This window comes from Neomonachus schauinslandi, chromosome 2 (genome assembly GCF_002201575.2).
Source record: "Neomonachus schauinslandi chromosome 2, ASM220157v2, whole genome shotgun sequence".
In the NCBI taxonomy this organism is placed as follows: Eukaryota; Metazoa; Chordata; class Mammalia; order Carnivora; family Phocidae; genus Neomonachus; species Neomonachus schauinslandi.
The window spans coordinates 116,711,621-116,733,718 of record NC_058404.1 but is presented as its reverse complement, the minus strand read 5'-3'; the positions used below and the strand labels follow the sequence as shown (position 1 = coordinate 116,733,718).

At 38.8% G+C, this 22,098-nt stretch overlaps 1 protein-coding gene across 5 annotated transcripts in view; it reads left to right on the top strand.

Annotated features, from left to right (window-relative positions):
• Positions 1-22,098, top strand: part of NPNT (nephronectin) — a 79,533-nt gene that overhangs the window by 34,951 nt on the left and 22,484 nt on the right. For 3 of the 5 annotated variants that reach the window (XM_044912653.1, XM_021680362.2, XM_021680361.2), the window contains 5 exons: positions 7,437-7,556; positions 8,794-8,913; positions 11,167-11,301; positions 11,599-11,721; positions 13,275-13,658. In XM_044912653.1, the coding sequence (XP_044768588.1) occupies positions 7,437-7,556; positions 8,794-8,913; positions 11,167-11,301; positions 11,599-11,721; positions 13,275-13,658 (882 nt within the window). Of the gene's footprint in view, positions 1-2,959; positions 3,053-7,436; positions 7,557-8,793; positions 8,914-11,166; positions 11,302-11,598; positions 11,722-13,274; positions 13,659-22,098 lie in introns of all 5 variants that reach the window. The other 2 variants (XM_044912652.1, XM_021680360.2) reach the window with 1 other exon arrangement.

Sequence of the window (22,098 nt, the reverse complement as noted above, 5' to 3'; positions counted from 1 at the left end):
ATGCAAATCATAAAGTTGTGCTCAAACCGATTATTGAGTTATCGGTGTGCATCTGAGACTTCCAGCATGCTTCCCTTTTTAAAGTGGAGAACGTAAACCATCAGAGGTTTCATTAATATGTCAGTACCATAAAACTTTGTTGTCCTGATGCCAGGAATTTTTTTTTTTTTAAAGATTTTTATTTATTTATTCATGAGAGACAGAGAGAGAGAGAGGCAGAGGGAGAAGCAGGCTCCCAAGGAGCAGAGAGCCCGATGCGGGACTCGATCCCAGGACCCTGGGATCATGACCTGAGCCGAAGGCAGACGCTTAACCATCTGAGCCACCCAGGCGCCCCGATGCCAGGAATTTATACAAAGAAGGTTATTATAAGAAGCCACTGTTGAGATTGCAGAGAAATCCATTTAAATTTATTTGCAGGAGCTACATCAACTTTAATATGCTTCAAAGACACTGAAACTATTATTGTCACAAGGATCTATCTCTGGGTATCTCCTGTTTTCAGAAAACCAGTTTATCATGTACTTTTTACTGTAATACATACCTGTTTCTCTAAAGAAAAATTGAAATATACTGAGTTTAAATCTTGCCTCCTAAAACTATATTCCTTAGGGGAAAGAGGATTTCATTAGTAGCAAAATGGGATTTTACACTGGCTAAAAATAGTGCTGACACTGAAAATGTAATTACAAGGCCAATCTTGAATATAAAACTACAGCTTACAGTAAACCTATGTGTTTTGATCATCCTTCTCCTTGTCTTCCTTAACAGAAAAGCAACGTGGCAAGTTCCCGATGGCATGGTTTATGCTCTTTGAGACCCTTTATGGTCTCTGATTTCTGGGTCCCTGAAAACTATTATTAAAATGACTTGCACATGCTAAGTGCACATTAAATATTTGCTCAGTGAATGATAGTTTTATGTAATGGTTCTTGGTCCTGAACACCCTACTTGTAAGGGTTCCATGGAGTTGTCCAGCCAGCACCTTAGGCAGCCTCTGAATCTGTGGACTGAGAGCCCTGGTCAGGGTGAGAGGTGGCTGTGAAGGACCTGGGTGAGTGGGACAATTGTCGAGAGACACTAAGAAACGTGAATAGAGCAAATTGTCTATATTGGTTACACAACAAATCAATGTAGACTGTTTTTTTATCTGGACCATACATCTTAAGAAACTGGCAAACATGCCTCAAAAATATAGGCAAACAGCTTTCTTTTTTCTTGAGAGAAATGTTAAGAAGAGGTATATTTCAAATGATTTCATAGAACTGAAAATTAGCTTCTGATTAAAAGTAGGTTTCTATATGCTGGCTAATTGAACATAATAATAAAAATAAAAATAAAAAAGCAAAAAAAAGTTTCTGTGTAAGGCAAGTATTTGCTAAAAAAATTTGTTGCAAGTAGTGTACTATAAGAAATAATCTCCTGGAAACTTGATTGGTGGAGTGAACAGCTTGTATAAATGGCCAGCGTTTAACCAGAGCTTCCGGGGTCAGCTAGAAGAGCAGGGTGAGCCCATGTGGGAACTGGCTTAATTTTACAGCCTTGTCGCAAGATTAGCGTGAATCTGCTGTTGGTGGCTTGCTTTTCCCTTGGAGTCATTTCTGGATTTGCCGTAGCTAGATCACATATAAAATCATGGGCTTGGACTGATCATTAGCATATTCTATACATGGGGCCTTTCACAATAATGAAATTCTAACCCGGACTCTGGCAAGATTTGCCTTTTTTTCCCCACCTGATTTCTCTGGGAATTTTATTCATGCAGAGTCTCCTCTCTGTTCTGTACCCATACGGATTCTCTTTCCCTTCAGCCAAAAAGGGATACTGTTATAGATAATAACCTTTTTATAACTTTCCCAGTAGGGAATGATTTTTATCGTGTAAGATGTCCTATCGTTGCATATTTTCAGAAATGAAAGACCTAGGTTTTTGAATGCATGATGTGCTTTATAATGATTTCAGAAGAAACAGTTTATAAATATCAATTCCTAATGTTTTGACAAAGTTTACATTTCACGTTGAATTCCTCACCCCAAGAAAAGAACCAGTAGCTTGTAGCCCAGAACTGTACAGTAAACTTTGGTGGCCTAGGTAAATCCGAAAGTTGATTGCCTTTCTTAACCCTAATATTAAGGTAATTTCTGACAGCCTTACTTTTTGAAAGATGGGTGATTTCAACCCAGAAACCAATGTTCATTTAATTTGAAAGTTTTAACTGGCTGTTGATACTATGAAAGTCTTAAAACAGGAGGTGATTGCCTTTTTGACTCTACTTTTGAGTCTTATCCATCTTACACTATTTTGGTAAGTTAATAATGGCAATAGTTAACCTTCTTTGTAGGAAGCTTATTGTATATGCCTACTAAATGTGACCTAAATATAACATAAGTTCTTACATTTGAATGAAAACACTGATGAACTACCATGCTATTTATTTAAATAAGCTCTTTATGCAAATCATAAAGTTTTGCTTAATTGGGGTATTTTAAACTATTGGACAACATAATAATAGAGGAAGAAGTCTTAAGTTGGACATTAAAGACCTCAGCGTCACTAAACAGAGCAGGTTGATTGTAATCAATATTTGTATAATCTGCTTTCTGAGTTTTCTCTCCTTGTTGATGACTAAAATAATGCTTTAAAAAATGACCATCTCTTCTTTGGTGGTTTCTATAAAGAGTGGTGTGAGAATGATGTATGTGTGTGTGCATGTGTGTAAAATGTACATGTGTTTTGGGGAGGCAAAATGGCAGTGAGAAATTTTAAGGAAAATAGAAATTCAAATTTTAAAAAGAGAAACTGGACGACCTAGAAACCCATTTTTAAAAAGTATGTAAAGCATTCTTTTTGAACTCCACCAACTTTATGTAATTGTTTAATATATACTTACAAAGATTTTTAGGGCTAAAAATGACATCAATTCAAAGTTGACTCTTATTACCTTCTTCCTGGTGTGAAGATGAACACTTCTACCCAACTCCTCTTGACCAAGGCAGTGAACAGCCTCTTTTCCAACCCCTGGATCATCAAGCCACAAGTTTACCTTCAAGGGGTGAGCGTGCATTATCTCAGGTGGGCTGCACTCCCACCCGCACAGCTTCCTGCAGTTTTGTCACTTCTTGCAAATGTTCTGAAGACTAGTCCTGGAGTGCCCAGCCTTCAGCATCCTGAGCATGTAAAGCAAGTGGCGGAATAGCTGCTGCTTTACAGCAGCTCTAAAAAGCCTGGAGCCTCCACTGTCCTATCACTGCATCAAATATTGCTTCTCTTTTCCTTTTCTGGGTTTCAGGTTTTCTAAAAAGCAGGTGGCAAAATAACTTTTATTTTCATAGGTGAAGTCAGGCATTCCAGAGCAATGGAGATTGGGTGATGAAGTCCTCTTCCCCACCACCGTATTTGGAGTGTAGCGTTTTAGGTTACCTGGAAATCAAACCATACATTAAATTTCTTCTTTTGGTGTGCATTTTGTGACATTAGAAAGCTAAGTTCTGGTTCCGAATAGCCTTTAAGTGGCTATGTGATTATGAGCAAGTCATGTAATGTGCCTGAGTCCTAACAAACCAACTGGTAACAGGGGGAGAGTAATTCCTGCCCTCTTCATCTGAAGGGCTGGTGTGGGAACAGGAACACCAGAAATACCAATGTTTTCATTGTCATGGAAAGTTCTGTACAAAAGTTAGGTGGCAGCATGATTTTGCGGTTTTTGTTCTAAAAAAGACTGTATCCTTCATCCGCTCATAGATTTAGGAACTTAGAATGACTGAATTAAAATAGTTTAAATTATTAATTATTGTCTCTTTGCTGTTGGGGAACATAATGCACTTGCGTATCTTCTGCATAAAGAATTAGGGCAATAGGATTAATTTCAACAGTGATAATTTAAAGAATAAAACTTATGGCAGTTGACATACTGACCTCTGTTTGCCTGTGACCTCCGCGTTAGTCCTGTAAAATGTAAAAGGTTAAATTTCTGAGACACTGCCCAGTTTAAGGGTCAAAGAAGAAAAGAAGTCCAAATGCATTAAATGAATGAAAGATTATTTTCCTTAAAAATCCATTGGGTTCTCTTATTCAATGCATCTATTCTAGATTTTTTCAAGATACTTTTCAGTGTCTGCATGCTAATAAAATTTCTGATTCTTTTTTTCCTAAAATGTAATTATAATGCTGTGCAGCTTGCATTTTTGTTCTGGACTAGCTCTCTTCTTAACCCCCCCACCCCCAACCCTCTATCCCACCTCCCCAAGCTCCTGAATCCATCAACTTGCTTAAATATACTCCTCACTGTAATAAATGTTAAGAATATATACTTCGTAATTAAAGCATTTGAAATGTAAGTGGTTTAATTGTAAAGTGATGTCTTTTGATGTGATAAGATAGGCACATGACAGAATTCATTATTTTTTATTACAGATTTTCCTTATAATTTATGTTATAAACTTCTAGAGAAAGAGCAAGATTAAAGTGAATTTAAGTAAATACACTAAGGTTTTCTTCCCTAGATTCTTTTTATCAGCTTTTAAGATTGATTTGAGAAAGTGTGATCAAGGAGCTTGTTCTTTATATTTTTCTGTTTATTATTATAGGAGAATTTACTATAAAATGGAAGTGTTTTTGAACTTCAGACTTGATTGTAACACAAGCATTACTAGGTCAGTAGTCTATTAGCTTTTGGAAGCAGTACCTATTAACTCGATTTTATAAGGCATTAAGTCAATAAGAAAATAAAGTTATGATAACAATAGACTAGAAGCCCTGAAGAAAATTGACAAAAAGAAGTTTATCACCAGGACACCAGATGCTTTTAATCTTTTGAAGCTCCCTGCTTTAGCAGAAGTCAGGACACCAGATGCTTTTAATCTTTTGAAGCTCCCTGCTTTAGCAGAAGTCTGATATTTGGTAAATATTGATAACATGGATTATTGTGGAATTCTATTTCATAATTTCTGCAGTGGTTTTTGTAAGGGTCAGTGTGGAGTTTTTAGGACACGCATGCCTAAGCAGATGGGCAGTGATGGTAATCCCTGGAGACCTCAACACCAGCCAGCTGTCCGGGAATATCAGCCACCCCGTCACCAGCTGTTAGAGTATGGCTTTCTTAAATGGCTGTCAAAGTCTTTGGATATTCATTTTCAAATTAATAATAGTAATATAGCCAACAAATGTCTCTACATTTACCCATCGAAGGTTGTATGTTTATTTCTTCTTCCATAATATTTCATAGAGTAATTCCCAGGTGGAGAGTTGTTTTTATTTGTTTGTTTTTGAATTACAACATTGTTTTTCACTTCCTTTCAGTTTCATGATTCTTAACCCCAAAGTGTTTTTTCTCATGGGAAGGAAAGAATAAATCTGGACTGAAGACCACCAGCAGCCCCAGTCTGGATCATGAAAACTCTTCTCCTAGCAATCTTGAGGGGTTCTTTATTGGTCAAACTAGAGCTGCCTCAGCTTGGCTTCAGCTTTAGGTTCATGGACAGGGTGAATAAAGAAATTTCCATCAGCATAAGTATCCCTTACATATGAACTGCTTAGAGCTATAAAACCTCTGACCAGTTTCTGTCATGAACCCACAAACACCTCTGTGGCTCTTTAAAAATAAGCCTAGCCTAAGGTTTCTTAATTGACACATTTTTCTATCCATCAATATCCTTCCCTTGAGATACAAAATTTAGTCTTACTCTATGGCTTTGTGGTACTGTTCTGTTTTATATTTGCTTAGTGCAAAAAATATTAAAAACAAAACCTTTTTCTAATAATGTGCTCAGATTTAAATACCATTTAATATCAATCAGGGACTTGTCAAAGCCAGGTGTGTATCTGCAGGGATCTATAAATGTATTAGGAATGATAATTAACTTCTCTTAGAACATGAGAAAAGATTCCCTGACTCTAATTTTCAGTAAATACTGAAATAACAGGGTAGAAAAATATGAGAGGTAGAGTGAATATCTTTCTTTCTTCCTTGATTTAAAATTTTTACTTCATTTAACAGAGGGAGAAGTCAAATTTGTGTTGATACTATAATCTGCAAAGCCCTTTCTTTGAGAAAATTTTTTAAAAAATATATTTTAGATTTTGAATGCCCATGACTGGCCATGAGACAAAAAAGTAGAAAATTGAAAAAAGCAAAGGAGATGATGAAGATACCTAGTTTACTTAGTTAACCTTCCTAGGCTTCACCCAGCTGGGGACCTGCTCTCTGTTGTGTTAAGGTTAGAAAAAAGACCCAAGTTGGAAAGTCAGTAAAATATGAAAACATTTATAAACGTAATTATCAGGTGGTTTTAAAACAGTGTAATTTGGTGGTTTAATTAAGTGAAATATGTAGATTTCCAATAAGTGAGCAGGTCAGATTTAAATTTGATCAGATGAAAACACCTTTGCCACTAGATATATCTACATATCTGATTTGGTGACATGGATTAATAAATATCTAATCAGGTGCTTATGCTGGCAGTTCCAGACAAAATAAACATGTAGTCATATTTCTTTTTAATGAAGTCTATATTTTGGGCATTACTATTTTAGTGTTTGCCATTATGAGTTTTATGTTCGCTTGAAGCAGTATTCAACTTGGGTTAGAAAATCTTATGTGGAGTTAATTAGTTTATGTTGATATTTAAACCGACAAACCCCAAATACATAATAATAGTCCATTATGTGTCATCCTTTAGTATTTCCATATGTCTTTCTTAACTGCCAAATGAATGAAACTATGTTGGAGGGTAGGTTTTGGGGTGGTTTATTTTGTGACTTAAATACATCAGTAAAGCAGGAAACTGAAATTTCTTCTTTAATCTGAGATCAGTGTAGAATCTGTAAGATTGAATAAGACAAACCATAATAGGGATTGCTCTAATTCATGTAGCTCTTACCCTCTGAAAATAGAGCTTTCCTTTGGAAAGGTCAGAGCAGTCGATGTTTTAAAATACTTCCTCTAAACTAAGGTAGGCTCACAGAGTATCTTTTTAAAACAGAGGCAGAAGGAAATTGAAAGAGAAAGAGCCCATCATCAGGAGTGAAGCTAGTAGTAAACTCAGCTATTTGGAGGATATTGGAGTCAGTTAGGTAGATAGCAGGGCACCTCTAGCCATGAGGAAGATAGTAGGGATAGTAAGGTAGGCACGTGTCTGTGAGCAGAATTTTTCCAGCTGTCCTCTGTGGACAGAGACCACAGATACCATGTAATCTAAGCTCCAAAAATTCACACAACCCTCCCGTCCTTAGGAAGCATTTGGTCTTCACACCCCCCCGTGTAACCAGCATAGAAATTCAGATGGTATAGACAGGCTCTCTCTCTTATGTTAATGACTGGTTGCTACAGCTTGTCCTGCTTTTCTTGGTCATTCTTCCATATAGAGAGGTATTTTGAGTGGTTTTACGTGAGTGCTGGGGCTTTCTCACTGTTCTGCATTGACCCCCGTTCTTTTCAGATCTAAATGAGTGTGGCCTGAAGCCAAGACCTTGCAAGCACAGGTGCATGAACACTCAGGGCAGCTACAAGTGCTACTGTCTCAGCGGATATATGCTCATGCCAGACGGGTCCTGCTCAAGTACGTCCAGAACCTTAGCTGCTTTATAAGTGCTCTGCTAGGGTGTGTGCGAAAAGAGCCTCCCAGGCCCTCCTAACCAGGATGTCAGCATGTATTTATGTGTGTGCCTCTGGAACGGAAAATCAAAATAAAAGTTGCCCATTTGACACGTCTAGCATTATTTTACCATGGGCGCCAGCATTAAATTGATTTGGAAGTGGTATTTAAGAATCGTAAACCTAAATGTATTCTCTAGTGTTTTTCCCAACACGCTTTTGCCCGTCTTTCTATCTGGGCAAAGAACTGTTCCAGCTAGAAGAAGAACCTTAGTGCCTATGTGAGGACTGTGTCGCTGTTCACAAGCGTGGACACTAAACTGTCAGCTGGTAAAGAATCCATCAAGTCTGTTGACTGAGCGTAAACCATTCATAAGTACCTTCTCACTTCACTTTTACAGTTCTTTCTAATAGTCTAAAGACTAAGATAACACTTTTCTAAAAAAAAAAATCTACATCAAATGATTCCAATAACATTAGATTTCATGTGTCTTTGTGAGAAAGAAATGGATCATGTTTTCCTACTATCATTTGGATGTGTTTATAAGATGGACAACCCCCTGAAATTTTCTGTGGGCTGAATGTTGAATTGAGTTTGCGTTTCTATGATCTCTGACAATTGCGGACTTGATTGTTATTTTTACTGAGTTATCTGTTAAGTTAGTTATCAATTAGTTAATTATCAGTTATCTCTAACTGGGTTGTATTTTATTAATAAGTTTCAGTTAATCTTATTTAGCATTGCATATTTAACATGGAACCTTTAGAATTAGGTGAATTCATGTTTAAGACCATATGGTAGTGATGTTAGAATTCTCTAACATTGTACGACTCAGTAGGAAATCTACTACTGTCCCTAGAAAAATTTAGTGGGAGATTGAGAAAATTAATTGGATGTTTTAGTGAAGATCAGCATTTAGCATGAATAATCTAGAAAATTACCTCAATCGTCCACTTTCCTCGGCCACTGGAAAAATTTCCAGATAATCTATGTGAGATAGATTTGTCTTTTCAGTTTTTAAATGCATTAAAGATCTTCCTCAGATGAGGATTAACGACTATTGGATAACTGAGGGCTTTTTTCTTCGTTGCTGATTCAGTGTCAAGTAAAAAAAAAACAACAACAAAACAAAATAAAACGTTATTTCGGTTGCAGAATTTGTCCTCTGCCTCTCTGAGTCAGCCAGTCACACTCTTTCCAGGTGCCCTGACGTGTTCCATGGCCAACTGTCAGTATGGCTGTGATGTTGTCAAAGGACAGATACGGTGCCAGTGCCCCTCTCCTGGCCTACAGCTGGCTCCCGATGGGAGGACCTGTGTGGGTGAGTTGTAAAATCAAGCATCTCTGTCAGAAGCCCCTGCAGGATAAAAGGAGAAAGTGAAAGGTAATGGCAGTATGGGAAAGAGGCAGTTGCCTACATCAGGCAGTTGGCTATCCTTACAAGATAGCACATACCTCAAGGGACCTCTCTCTGTGAATAGATAATGGAAATCTTGTTTCACTAAAAATGAGGGACAGGAGGAAGTTTCAGGCAGAGGAAACCATATGTGCAAAGGCTCTGAAGTTTAAAAGAGCACAGTATTCAGGGAAAGCAGAAGAGCTCAGTATTTCTAGAATGTTAAGAAGCAATGAGTGAGGGGCGCCTGGGTGGCTCAGTCGTTAAGCGTCTGCCTTCGGCTCAGGTCATGATCTCAGGGTCCTGGGATCGAGCCCCGCGTCGGGCTCCCTGCTCCGCGGGAAGCCTGCTTCTCCCTCTCCCACTCCCCCTGCTTGTGTTCCTGCTCTCGCTGTCTCTCTCTCTGTCAAATAAATAACATCTTTAAAAAAAAAAAAAAGAAGCAATGAGTGATGAAGCTGAATAGGTGGGCAGGGTTAGATTGTGCATGCTGCACTAAAGAGTTAGATTTGTTTTCCTGTAACTTAGGAAGACAGTATAGGTTTGTGGTTAAATCTGGGCTTTGATTTCAAACCTAGTGCTGCCATGTGCTTGATATGTAACCTTAAGCAAGATTCTTCCTTTCTTTGAGCTTGAGTCTCTTCATCTTTTAAAATGGAAGTAATGAGGGACGCCTGGGTGGCTTAGTCGGTTAAGTTTCTGCCTTCCGCTCAGGTCATGATCCCAGGCTCCTGGGATCGAGCCCCACATAGGACTCCCGCTGGGAGGCTGCTTCTCCCTCTCCCTCTGCTGCTCTGCCTGCTTGTGCTCTCTCGCTTTCTCTGTCAAATAAATAATAAAATCTTTTTTAAAAAATGGGAGTAATACCACCTAGAACCATTGTAAGGATTGAATGGGATTATGTATGCAAAGAGCTGAGCAGAGTACCTAGCATGTAGTACCTACTCAAGGACTAGAGGTAGTCAGTGATTTAAGAGAGACTGATTTAGTACTTTCTATATTTCAGGCACTGTGCCAACTGCTAGGATATATAGTAGTGGACAAAGCTGATACTCTAATGGGGAAGACGGAAAAGAAACAAATATCCAAGAAAATTACAAACAATACTAAATGTTAATATGAGGTACTAAGAGGAAAACACAGAGGGTTTATTTTAGAAGGTAATGGTCAAGGAAAACCCTTCAGTAAGACCTGGACCACTGGCCGTGTGAAATATCACCAAGCAGGTGGAAACAGGGTAGGCACCTCAGTGAGAGAGGGCAGGGGCTGGCCAGTGTGAGGTTTCGAAAGAAAGCAGGCCATGTGGCTTCCGTGCAGACTAAGTATGAGGGGCGGGGCTTGACACGTAACCGGGGAGGTACGTAAGGACTACATAGTTAGGGCAGGGCGTTCACAGACATAGTGAGGAATGAGGGTTTAACTTAAAAAGCAAGCAGAACAGTTGAGGAGTTTTCATATTCCAATCTTAGGTTGCAGTAAAGCATTTGACAGTTGAGTGGGAATGCTCTGGAGGGGTAAGATTGGCGGGGAAGAGACCGGTTCGGAGGTTCTTGTCACAGTCTCACCTGGAAGATGGTAGCTTGGGTAGTGGCAGTGGGTGAAGAGAAGACTAGGCCTGATTAACTGGGCCTGATGATTTCGCGTTATGGGAAATAGGGTGGTTAAGGATGCCTCATGTTTCCATTCGGAGCAACTAGTGGATACAGGTGCAGTCTGTGCAGAGAGATGGTGCAGGAACAGGATGGCTCTGGTTAGGAGGATGCGGTGAAATTTGGAGATGTGGAATTTATGTAGCCTTTCGGGGCAACCAGCTGGATAACATTCATGATGAGCCACCCGGTGCCAGGCAGCCGTTTGCCGACCTTTATTTTATTTTATTTTATTTTATTTTATTTTATTTATTTATTTTTAAAGGTTTTATTTATTTATTTGACAGAGAGAGACACAGCGAGAGAGGGAACACAAGCAGGGGGAGCAGGAGAGGGAGAAGCAGGCTTCCCGCGGAGCAGAGAGCCCGATGCGGGGCTCGATCCCAGGACCCTGGGATCACGACCTGAGCCGAAGGCAGACGCTTAACGACTGAGCCACCCAGGCACCCCAACCGACATTTATTTTAAAATCCATTCCCTCTGAACGTGATGCTGCTCTTTCTAAGACGCAACTGATTTATGTTTCTAGATGTCGATGAATGTGCTACTGGAAGCGCCTCCTGCCCTCGATTTAGGCAGTGTGTCAACACTTTTGGGAGTTACATCTGCAAGTGTCAGAAAGGCTTCGACCTCATGTACATTGGAGGCAAATACCAATGTCACGGTAATGAGCCTCAACTATCACTTTGTGTTGCTTCTTCATGGGACGCAGGAAGCTCTCTTACCTGTGGTGGTGACTGGGAAATCAGCGGCAGGGGACGGTGCTGGCATTACATTAAACAGAAGCCCCGTGCAACCATTTGGTGGTTCTGGATGCATGGGTACTTTGTTTCTTCCATTTATCTGCTGGTTTTACGTGGACCTTCCAAAAAATATTTTTTGTTTTGAAGCTCTATATATTTTTGATGTCTTCATATTTCTCTCCCAAATAAACTTCTTCTTTTCCTACTTCCTGATGCAGATATAGATGAATGCTCCCTTGGTCAGTATCATTGCAGCCGCTTTGCTCGATGTTACAATGTACACGGGTCCTACAAGTGTAAATGTAAAGATGGATACGAGGGTGATGGACTGAATTGTGTGTGTGAGTAATGCTTATCTCCCGGCTCTGAATTCTAGCAGGAAATACAGGGTTACATGAAGGGCATTACTGGGAAAGATGAAGAACAGTATTAATTATCCAAAAAGTAGACTTTTTATAGCTAATTATGTTAGTCTGTATTTTCTGCAAACAGGCAAATCACTTGCTCAGGTATTTTAAAAAAGTTAAAGACTCAGTAATGCATTCTAATCTTAAAAGCATTCAATTCCTTTGCTAAAATGTCTCAATAGCTTCCCTTTGGCTGGCAAGAAATGATGGAGCTCTCCCTGAGGATTTGATTTTGTTATAATCAGAAGTAAATGTTTGTCATTAGCATTACATTATGACAGACGGAAAATCTGAATATATATTTTTTGGTCCTCTGTTTTATGTCTTCTAATTCTATTAAAAAATCATTCCGATGTTTATTTTCTCTAAATTTAGGACAGTTTTGCTTTTTAAATCCTTACAAGCTCTGTTTGGCATATGACTATGTTAGTAGATAAACATTAAAAAAATAACCTCCAAGATGAAAGTTTTACAAATTTAAAGGCCATAATTTAGCATACATTTCATATGACAGTAGATAATTTTTAAAGCTTTGGAGTAAAATATTTACTGAAAATCATGAGCCTTGAAATCATGGGAGTTAAAGGATTTTTGAAGGGTCATGTAGTCATACTCCAGGCCTGGAGTATACTGTTCTAGGAAGATTAAATATTAATTCCTTTTGGTGACGATAATCACAGAAAAAGATTCCACAGATGATCACAGTGACCTCGGAAGTTTTTTTAAGCAGTTGTATAAATAGGAAGGGGGAATGCAAACAAACTTCAAAAATATACAGAACATTTAGGGTGCCTGGGTGGCACAGTCGGTTAAGTGTCCAACTCTTGGTTTCAATTCAGGTCATGATCTCAGGGTCGTGAGATCGAGCCCAGTGTCTGGCTCCACATTTAGCGCAGAGTTTGCTTGGGATACTCTCTCCCTCTCCCCTTGCCCCTCCCACTTATTCTCTCAAATAAATAAAATCTTAAAAAAATATATGGAATACTTAACGTATTTTGCATGAGTTGAATTTACATAGAGTATGGAAGAGAAAAGTATTAGTCTTTAGATTATTCAAAACATGATTTTATAGTATATGTGTGCCCTAGGGACACTTAACATAGATTCTGAACAAACATTTCTCATATTTTAAAAAACTTAAAATGTTTCTACATTTTAAAAATCTCAAGGATTGTTTATTTCCATTTTACAAATACTTGAAATTCTTTGTGTTGTAAATAATACATATCCATTACAGAAATACCAGTATAATTTTTGCATGTATCTACAGGATGAATATGTATGTGTATGAATATATATCTATATATCATATACATACCCACACATAGTTTGTTATTTGGAAAACAGCATGACTTACAGTAGGGGAATATTCTAAATGTGAAAAGTAAGCCTAGTTATCATGAGATATTCTAATGTGTTTTCACAATTTGATTACACAACCGAACTTTTAGAGAGACACACTAATTTAAACCTTTTGACTCTTTCAGATATTCCAAAAGTCATGATTGAACCTTCAGGTCCAATTCATGTACCAAAGGGAAATGGTACCATTTCAAAGGGTGATGGAGGACACAGTAACTGGATTCCTGATGTTGGAAGTACTAGGTGGCCTCTGAAGACACCATATATTCCTCCTGTTATTACGAACAGGCCCACTTCTAAGCCAACAACAAGACCTGCACCAAGGCCAACGGCAGAGCTGACCCCACCCCCATTCACAGAACTCGGAACATCTCCACCCGCAACAAGCCCGGAAAGCCCAAGCACCAGACTGACCCCCGCAACACCCATTGCCACTACCTCTCCAAGATGGATTACAGTTGACAACAGGATACAGACAGATCCTCAGAAACCCAGAGGAGACGTGTTTAGTAAGTCATAGAAATGTTAGCACATATTTTGGAGTTTTTTTTCTAGTTGTGTTGAGATATAATTGACATACAGCACCATATAAGTTTAGGGAGTATAGCATAATGATTTGACTTACATGTATCGTGAAGTACTGACCACAATAAGTTTAGTTAACATCCATCATCTCATATAGGTACAGAAGAAACAGGAACAAAATTTTTCTGTGATGAGAAGTCTTTGGATCTACTCTCATAACAACTTTCATATAAGTCCTACAGTAGTGTCAACTGTAGTCATAACATTGGACATTATATCCCTAGTACATATTGATCTTATAACTGGAGTTTTGTACCTTTTGACTACTTTCCTCCTGTTCTCCGCCCCCACCCAGCCGCCACTGTTGGTAATCAAAAATCTGACCATCTTCTGTAAGTTGTTTTTTTTTTTTTTAAGATTTTACATATAATATGTGAGATCATACAGTATTTGTCTTTCTCTGTCTGACTTATTTCACTTAGCATAATGCCTCAGGTATATCCAGACTATCTCAGATGGCAGTATTTTCTCATTTATTTAAAGGCTGAATTGTGTATATATCCCATTGTATATTCATACCACACCTTCTTTATCCACTCATCCATTGATGGACACTTAGGTTGTTTCCATGTCATGGCTATTGTAAATAATGCTGCAGTGACCATGGGAGTAGAGATATCTCTTTGACATAATATTTTCATTTTCTTTGGATAAATATCCAGAAGTGGAATTGCTGGATCATGTGGCAGTTCTAGTTTTAATTTTTTGAGGAACCTCTATACTGTTTTCCATGGTGGCTGCACTAATTTACGTTCCTACTGACCGTAAACAAGGGTTCTCTTTCTCCACCTCCTTGCCAGCATTTGTTACCTCTTATCTTTTTGATGATGGCCATTCTAACAGGCACAAAGTCATTGTGGCTTTATTTCCCTCACAATTAGTGATGTTGAGCCTCTCTTCATGTGTCTGTTGCCCATCTGTGTGTCCTCTTTGGAAAGCTGTATATTCAGGTCCTCTGCCCATTTTTAATCAGATTGGTTGGGGTTTTTTGCTATTGAGTTGTATGAGTTCCCTGTGTATTTTAGATATTAGCCCCATATCAGATGTATTGTTTTCAAATATTTTTCTCCATTCCATAGGTTGTCTTTTCATTTTGTTGATGGTTTCTTTTGCCATGCGGAAGCTTTTTTGTTTGTTGCAATCCCACTTTTTTTTTTTTTATTTTATTGCTTATGCTTTAGGTGTCATATCCAAAAATTCATTGCCAAGTCCCATGTCAAGGATTTTTTTCCTATATTTTCTTCTAGGAGTTTCATGGCTTCAGGTCTTATGGTCAAGTCTTTAATCAATTTTGAGTTAATATGTTTATATTATATAAGATAAGGGTCTACTTTCATTCTTTTGCATGTGAATATCCAATTTTCCCAGAACCATTTATTGAAAAGACTGTCTTTTCGCCATTGAGTATTCTTGGCTCCCATGTCAGATATGCTTGGGTTTACTCCTGCACTATTGATTTTGTTCCATTGGTTTTTAATAAGCTCTTTACAGTGGCATTTCCATCATTGGCCATGCCTTGAATAAGAATGAAACATAAAAAGAATTAGCTGTACAAAGTATAAGTCATATGTCTTTATTGTTAAATATTATAAAGAACTGTATAAAAGGCAGTCAACTGGGCAAATTACAATGTGTGTAGAAATGGAAGGAATATCACAAAGTCCTATGGTAGATCTCATTTCCTATCCAGTATGGGAATTCTCCTAACATACTTAGATTGAATCAAAAACTCTCAGAGATGGGAAACCTAACTATATCACATCCCATTTAACTTTTAATCTAATTTAACTAAATTCAATCAGTAAACAATTTTGAGTGTGCTGTAGAATTCCAGGCCCTGTAGGGCCCCATTTGATTTACAAAGATAAAACAGATAAGGTATAATCTGGTGGGAAAGATAGTTGCCCAGAAGATAACTGGGATACTGTGTTAATGAAAGAAATTAGAGCACCTAATCAGTTCTCTGGGCAGGAAGTATTGGGGTGGGCGGGGGCAAAGAGCTTGAGGAAAGACAGGTACTATAGTTCATGGGAACAGCAAAGGCACAGAGGTAGGAAGCAGGCTCACATAAGCAGTAACCTGCTGGTAAACCTGTCCCTTGTGTTTGCTGTGCCCTGGTGGTTGGATCTAGAAGACTGGAGCTGGATCAGATCAGAGACCCCAGATTTTCAGTGGGTGAGTGGGTAAAGGATGGTATCACCCATAGAGATAGAGGCTAGAGGTAAAGCAGCAAGTTTTGAAGGAGGAAGAGGTTGTTCCCTTGCTAGCGGACCAAGATGTGTAATTTTACAACTTGCAAATGCTCCCTGTATTTATGTCATGTGTCACCATGCTTACTGTTAGGCACCTTTGCATTCACTCCTCCTGTCTCCTCTTCTTTTCCCACTGCTCCCTGACAGAACCAAACTTTGCTTCTTTATATTGAATACTTGTGCAAATTTTTTTTTAACAGGCGAAAAGAACACTGACATTTGTGAATTTTTAAGAGAAGAAGATTCTTTTTGCTTGTATGTGACTCTCAAATTTCTCTTCTAGGTCCTTGTCCATTTGAAGAGAGATTGAAATTCTCTAATTCTGATATAGTTGTAACTGTGTATGTTTTAGGCAATAAAATAATTTTTAGAGGAATCCGATAGTAGATCCAGTAATATGTTTTACATTCACATATGTTTTATTTGAAAATGTATTTTTTTAAAGATTTTATTTATTTGACAGAGCGAGAGAGCACAAGCAGGGGGAGTGGGACAGGGAGAAGCAGGCTCCCCACTGAGCAGGGAGCTCAATGTGGGGCTGGATCCCAGGACCCTGGGATCATGACCTGAGCCCAAGGCAGACACTTAACCGACTGAACCACCCAGGTGCCCCGAAAATCATTTTTTTTAAATCTTTCTCCTCTTTGCCTCCCTTCCTTTCCTTTGTTCTCTCTCAGCAGTGTCTCTTTCTTTCTCCTCTGCTTTGTTTTGTTTTCATCTCTTTGTGATCATATAGTGGGATGTTTATTCATGGGTGCTTAAGTAAGGATAGTACTTATGTTATTCTGTTGCCTTAAGGTAGGGTCATAAAAACTTGGCAACTTAATATAAAAACACACTGTAACATTGATATGAACATCTTTCTGAGTCTTTTAATATTTTCTCATTTTAAAAAGTATGTCTTTCTTGGGACGCCTGGGTGATGCAGTTGGTTAAGCGTCCAACTCCTGATTTTGGCTCAGGTCATGATCTCAAGGTTGTGAGATGGAGCTACAGGTCAGGCTCCATGCTGGGCGTGGAGTCTGCTTGGGATTCTCTCTCCCTCTCCCTGTGCCCCTCCCCACTCACTGGTGTTCTCTCTCTCTCTCTTAAAAAAAAAAAAAAAATATATATATATATATATATATATATGTCTTTCCATTATTCCTCTCTATATCAACACACATATGAATTAAAAGTATAACATTAAAGTTCACCAACAGAATTTAGCAGGACAAGATTGGGGAAACATGGAGTTCCAGCAGTGTTTGAGAGCACTCATTCTGAGAGTGTGATCTTAAAGACATGCCCTGGGAAAGAATTCCCTTGATCAGATGCCAAGGTGGCCACATGCCACAGACAGCATTGCTGCCTCTGGACACTACCCGCCCCAAATCCGATTCCACTCTTGTTCATCTTCAGCTATAGTGCTGCTTAACATTAGCATGGATGAGGGCATTTTAGACACTTCTTAATTTACTGTCTTGTGATTATAGCCTATTTTCTGAGTAAGGGAGGAGTTCTAAGTTTTTAATTCAAGACAAACAGCTAGTGTTTATTCACTGTGAAAGCAGAAAGGAACCTTAGCAATGTTTTAGTTCAACACTCTCTCTTCATTGATATTTTCTTCGCTTCTGGCAAAATAATGTCTTAAGCCATCCTTTTTCTCCATGGGTCTGAGAATAGAATTTAACTCTCCCCATTTCATAAATGTTCAGGTGATGTTCATGACAGCCACTGCCGGGCAGTCTCCAAACAGCCCTATACTCTAGTTGTATTTTTCTTTACATTGAAAGATGTATATTTGTTTAATGGAAGAGGTTGTGAAACAGAGCTTTTCTTTATAATGTGTGTGTATGTGCGTAGTTATGTATTGTTCCCCCGAGGAAGGACTAAAGATATTTTGGGAAATCAAGAAAATCAAGGAAAAGGAAATCAAGGAAAAAATTATAACACAGATACATCTCTAACCCAGACTTCTCCCCAAACTTTTCTTGGGTATCCATCTGCCTGTTGAACCTTTCCAGTTAGATGGAAACACATGTGTCAGACTCCGCATGTCTAACTGCTTCTGATTATCAGCCCAAACATTCTACCCACAGCCTTTCCCACCCCAGGAGATGTCACCTCCGTCCTACCAGTTGCTGAGGCCAAAGAAAGATCTTGGGGTCCTCTTAAACTACTCTTTTTATACCCACATTCAATCTGTGTGGAAATCCTGTTAGCTAGCCTTACCTTCAAATTCTGCCTCAAGTGGGAGTGCCTCTCACCATCTCCAGTGCTTGCCTCCCTGACCCCAGCCCTTCTTCCCGGGGAGGACAGGTCCAAATTCCTTTATCCAGATGAGTGGTGGGATAGAGAATTTTTCAGAGTTTTGAAAAGTAATTAGATACATGTGTATACTGAAACAGATTAATGTTTCTACAGTGAAACATAGGGATATTTATGCTAATTTGGCTCCCAAAGAGTTTGGTTGAGTTAGAGAAGTAGCTTTTGGATTTCAGCCTTATGAGGAACAATGGGCCGGTGCCGCAGGAGCCTTTGACAGGTCTCCCTGCTTCCCCCGTGGTCCCCTCTCCACCCAGCAACTAGAGGGATCTTTTAGAACATAAGTGAGACGTCAGTGTTCAGAGCTGTGCACCAGCACGTGCTTGGCTCCATGTGAACGCAAGCCCGCCCGGTGTCTCACAGAGTGCTACAGGATCTTGTCTCCTCACACTCTGCCCTCCTTGACTGCACTCCAGCCTCCTCACTGATCCTCAAACAGCTCCTTCGGACTTTTGCTCCAACCCTTCCCTCTCCCTGGGACACTCTTCCCCCAGCTCTCAGCTTGGCTCACTCTCTCCCCTCTTTACACAAATGTCAGCTCACCAGGGGGACCACCCTGATGCCCATATTCAATATTGTGAGCCCTACCAACCACCACCAGCATGCCTCTCTACCTATTGCTTTTCTCTCTCTCTTTTTTTTAAAGATTTTATTTATTTTTTTGACAGAGAGAGACACAGCAAGAGAAGGAACACAAGCAGGGGGAGTGGGAGAGGGATAGAGAGAAGCAGGCTTCCCGTGGAGCAGGGAGCCCGATACGGGGCTCGATCCCAGGACCCTGGGATCATGACCTGAGCTAAAGGCAGACGTTTAATGACTGAGCCACCCAGGCACCCCTGTTTTTCTCTTTTTAATACCATTTATCACTTTCTAATACACTGTATTATTTACTTACTGATCATGTCTATTGTTGTATCTCCCTACTAGAATACAAATTTTTTGAGGACGGGGATCTTTGTTTTGTTCACTGGTATGTCTCAAGAACCTAGAATAATGCCTGGCACATAATTGGCACTTGAACATTATTTGTGGAACAAAGGAATGAATAGATCACTCATAGCACTTTAAAGTAAATTATCATCATGTAATCAAATTTTCTATACAAAAGCTAGCCCGATATAATAACAGATTTAATCTATATTTAAGAATTAAAAAATATTCTTTTCTGATTGTTCCTTATTTTTTTTACTGTGGTGCTTCCACCATTTTCCCCTCTCTTTCTTCTCTCCCTTCCTCCTTTCTTTTTAGAGATTGGCATTCTATTCAGTGGATTATTAAATCTGAAAATTTGATGATAATGAGAAGGCAGATGATGTCAGTGTAGATATAATGTCTCAAAATATATATTTCCCTAGCTTCTGAGACTAGCTCAAATAATTTTTGCTTTATACTTTTATTATTTGGAAGTTGGCATGTATGATGAAAGTTGGCACTTTTTTTTAATGTGAAAAAGATTTAAGAAACAGCCCCTTAAAGCAACATTTCTTGTAGGTGTAAACAAAATATCATTGATGCTGGAATTTTTGTCCTTTTACTACAAAAGAAAGGGGTTCAAAACACAAAAAAAATTTTTGAAACTTCAAATAAGCAATCCAGAAGGAATGATTATAATACAGCCTTTTCACATTTTAATTTGGGGCCTAAAAACTTTCATCAAACCAACATCAATTAATTATCCAAGTGTGATGTCCTTATGAGTTTTTAAAGAAATCATCCCAGTTATATCCCAAATCTCTAAGGATGACTAAAGTCCCTCACAATAACACATTTTACTGTTGGGATATTCTTTCTCATATTTAATCTAAATTCTTGAAATTGTAGTTTACACCAGTGCAGGATGGTCAGGTAATTGTGGCTGAGGGACACAGCTGGTCAGTGTCTCCAGACTCTGTATTCCTTGTATTAAAGGACACTCGCTGGAAATTACTCAGCTGTCTCTTGTTTGGGCTCGGTAATTTGTTTCATAAACCTTTTCTCAGAAAGACTGTGTTTCAAAGAAAGAGTGTTTTTCAACCCACTTAGCAATCTTTTTGGGTTGCCTTTGAACATCCTTCGTTTTTCAAATCTGTCTCAAAAGAGGGGCCAAAGATCTGTAACAGTCACATCTGACCCAATATTGACTGCAAGCGGAATTTCTTTAAATGTGTTTTTCTAATCTAACTCATTTCCCTCTGTTGCCAAGTATAGTCTAGTGCAGATTTGTGGGCAGCCATTTATCCGCCCAGTGTTTTCCCCTGAAACAGTCACACAGTGCTGGTACAGGGGCACCTGCTGGCTCAGTCGGTTGAGCGTCTGCCTTCGGCTCAGGTCATGATCCCAGGGTCTCGGGATCGAGCCCCGCATCGGGTTCCCTGCTCATCGGGGAGCCTGCTTCTCCCTCTGCTTGCCGCTCTCCCAGCGTGTACTCCCTCTCTCTCTCTGACAAATAACTAAAATCTTAAAAAACAAACAATGGCTGGTACATAGTAGGCACTCAAAAATATTGAATAGAATGAAATAAAATTTTATGTTGGAATCAACTTTTTCTCAATCTAAGTTATTCTTCACATGCTTGAACTAGCTAAATTGAACTTGTTGATTCTGATGGTCTGTTCCCAAATGATCAAAGTTATTTAAGACTATGGTCTTTTTTTTACTCCAATACAGCTTGTAGCACAGTCATTGAAAGTAAACATTCTCCAGAAAACTCTCATATACCTCTAATTTTGAGCATGATGTAGGGAAATAGTGTTGAGGCATGTGAAACTGAGTTTTTAACTCCTGCTAAGGAGAGAAAACATTGAACCAGAAGATCCAGTTTCAGTCCTTACCTCTATTATTTATGAATTACGTGACTTTGGACAAATTACTGTGCATTAGCTCTCATCCGCATAGTTTCTGAGACCATTGGGTTGATCTTGGACTCTGGAAGATCTTGGTGGAGGGTGGTCAGGGAGAGCAGAAAGACGCTGGGCAGACTTAGAGCAAGAAAAGCAGATTTAATTGGTGGGGTGGAATGCCTGTTTGAACATCAGAGATATGCTGCAGGGAATTGCTGAAAAGTTGGAGTTAGACTAAGCACCGAAGACAAAAATCTGGTATCAGAGCAGGTAGGAGCTATCCCAAAGCAAAGAAAATAAAAACTTTATGTAGAACCTGAAGTAAAGGAACTTAGGGGGAAATGCATTTCTAGTCTAGCAATACAATGAAATATTATGCAGCAATGTTTTTTGAAAAATATTTAATGCCTTGGGAAAACACTTCTGTTATAAAAAGGGTAAGTAAAAAATGATACAGAACTGTATATACCGTTTGACCCCAATTAGGCACAAAATACATGTCTACATATGTTCGGAAGAATATAAAAGTTTGGAAGAAAAAAAGCAGATTAGTAATTGTGAATCTATCCAGTTTATGATATTTGGGGTGACTTTCCTTGTCCTTTTGTTGTCCTCACTCAGTGATGTTTACTCTTCCCATTCCCACTGCTGTGGGTCACTGTAATTTATTCTAGGAGATTCCTTAGGAGAGGTGTCAGTGGTCAGAATCCCACTCTCCCCAGGAAGAGAGTGAGCTGTGTGTTTTGAAAAAGTACCCCATGGGATTCTGATTCTCAGTCATATTAATTTTATTTAGAATATACTGGCTTTTAAAAATGCACTAAAGATTTTATTAACTTCTATTTTTAACTTTTCAAAATTGTCTTTACAACTGAGTGTGTCAGACATGCCCAGTTTTAGCTAGGAAGCTCAGATTACTGCAAGGAATCTTAAAACCCCTTAAAATCGTAAAACCCCTTGGACTAGGAAGCAGATTTTTTTCAAAG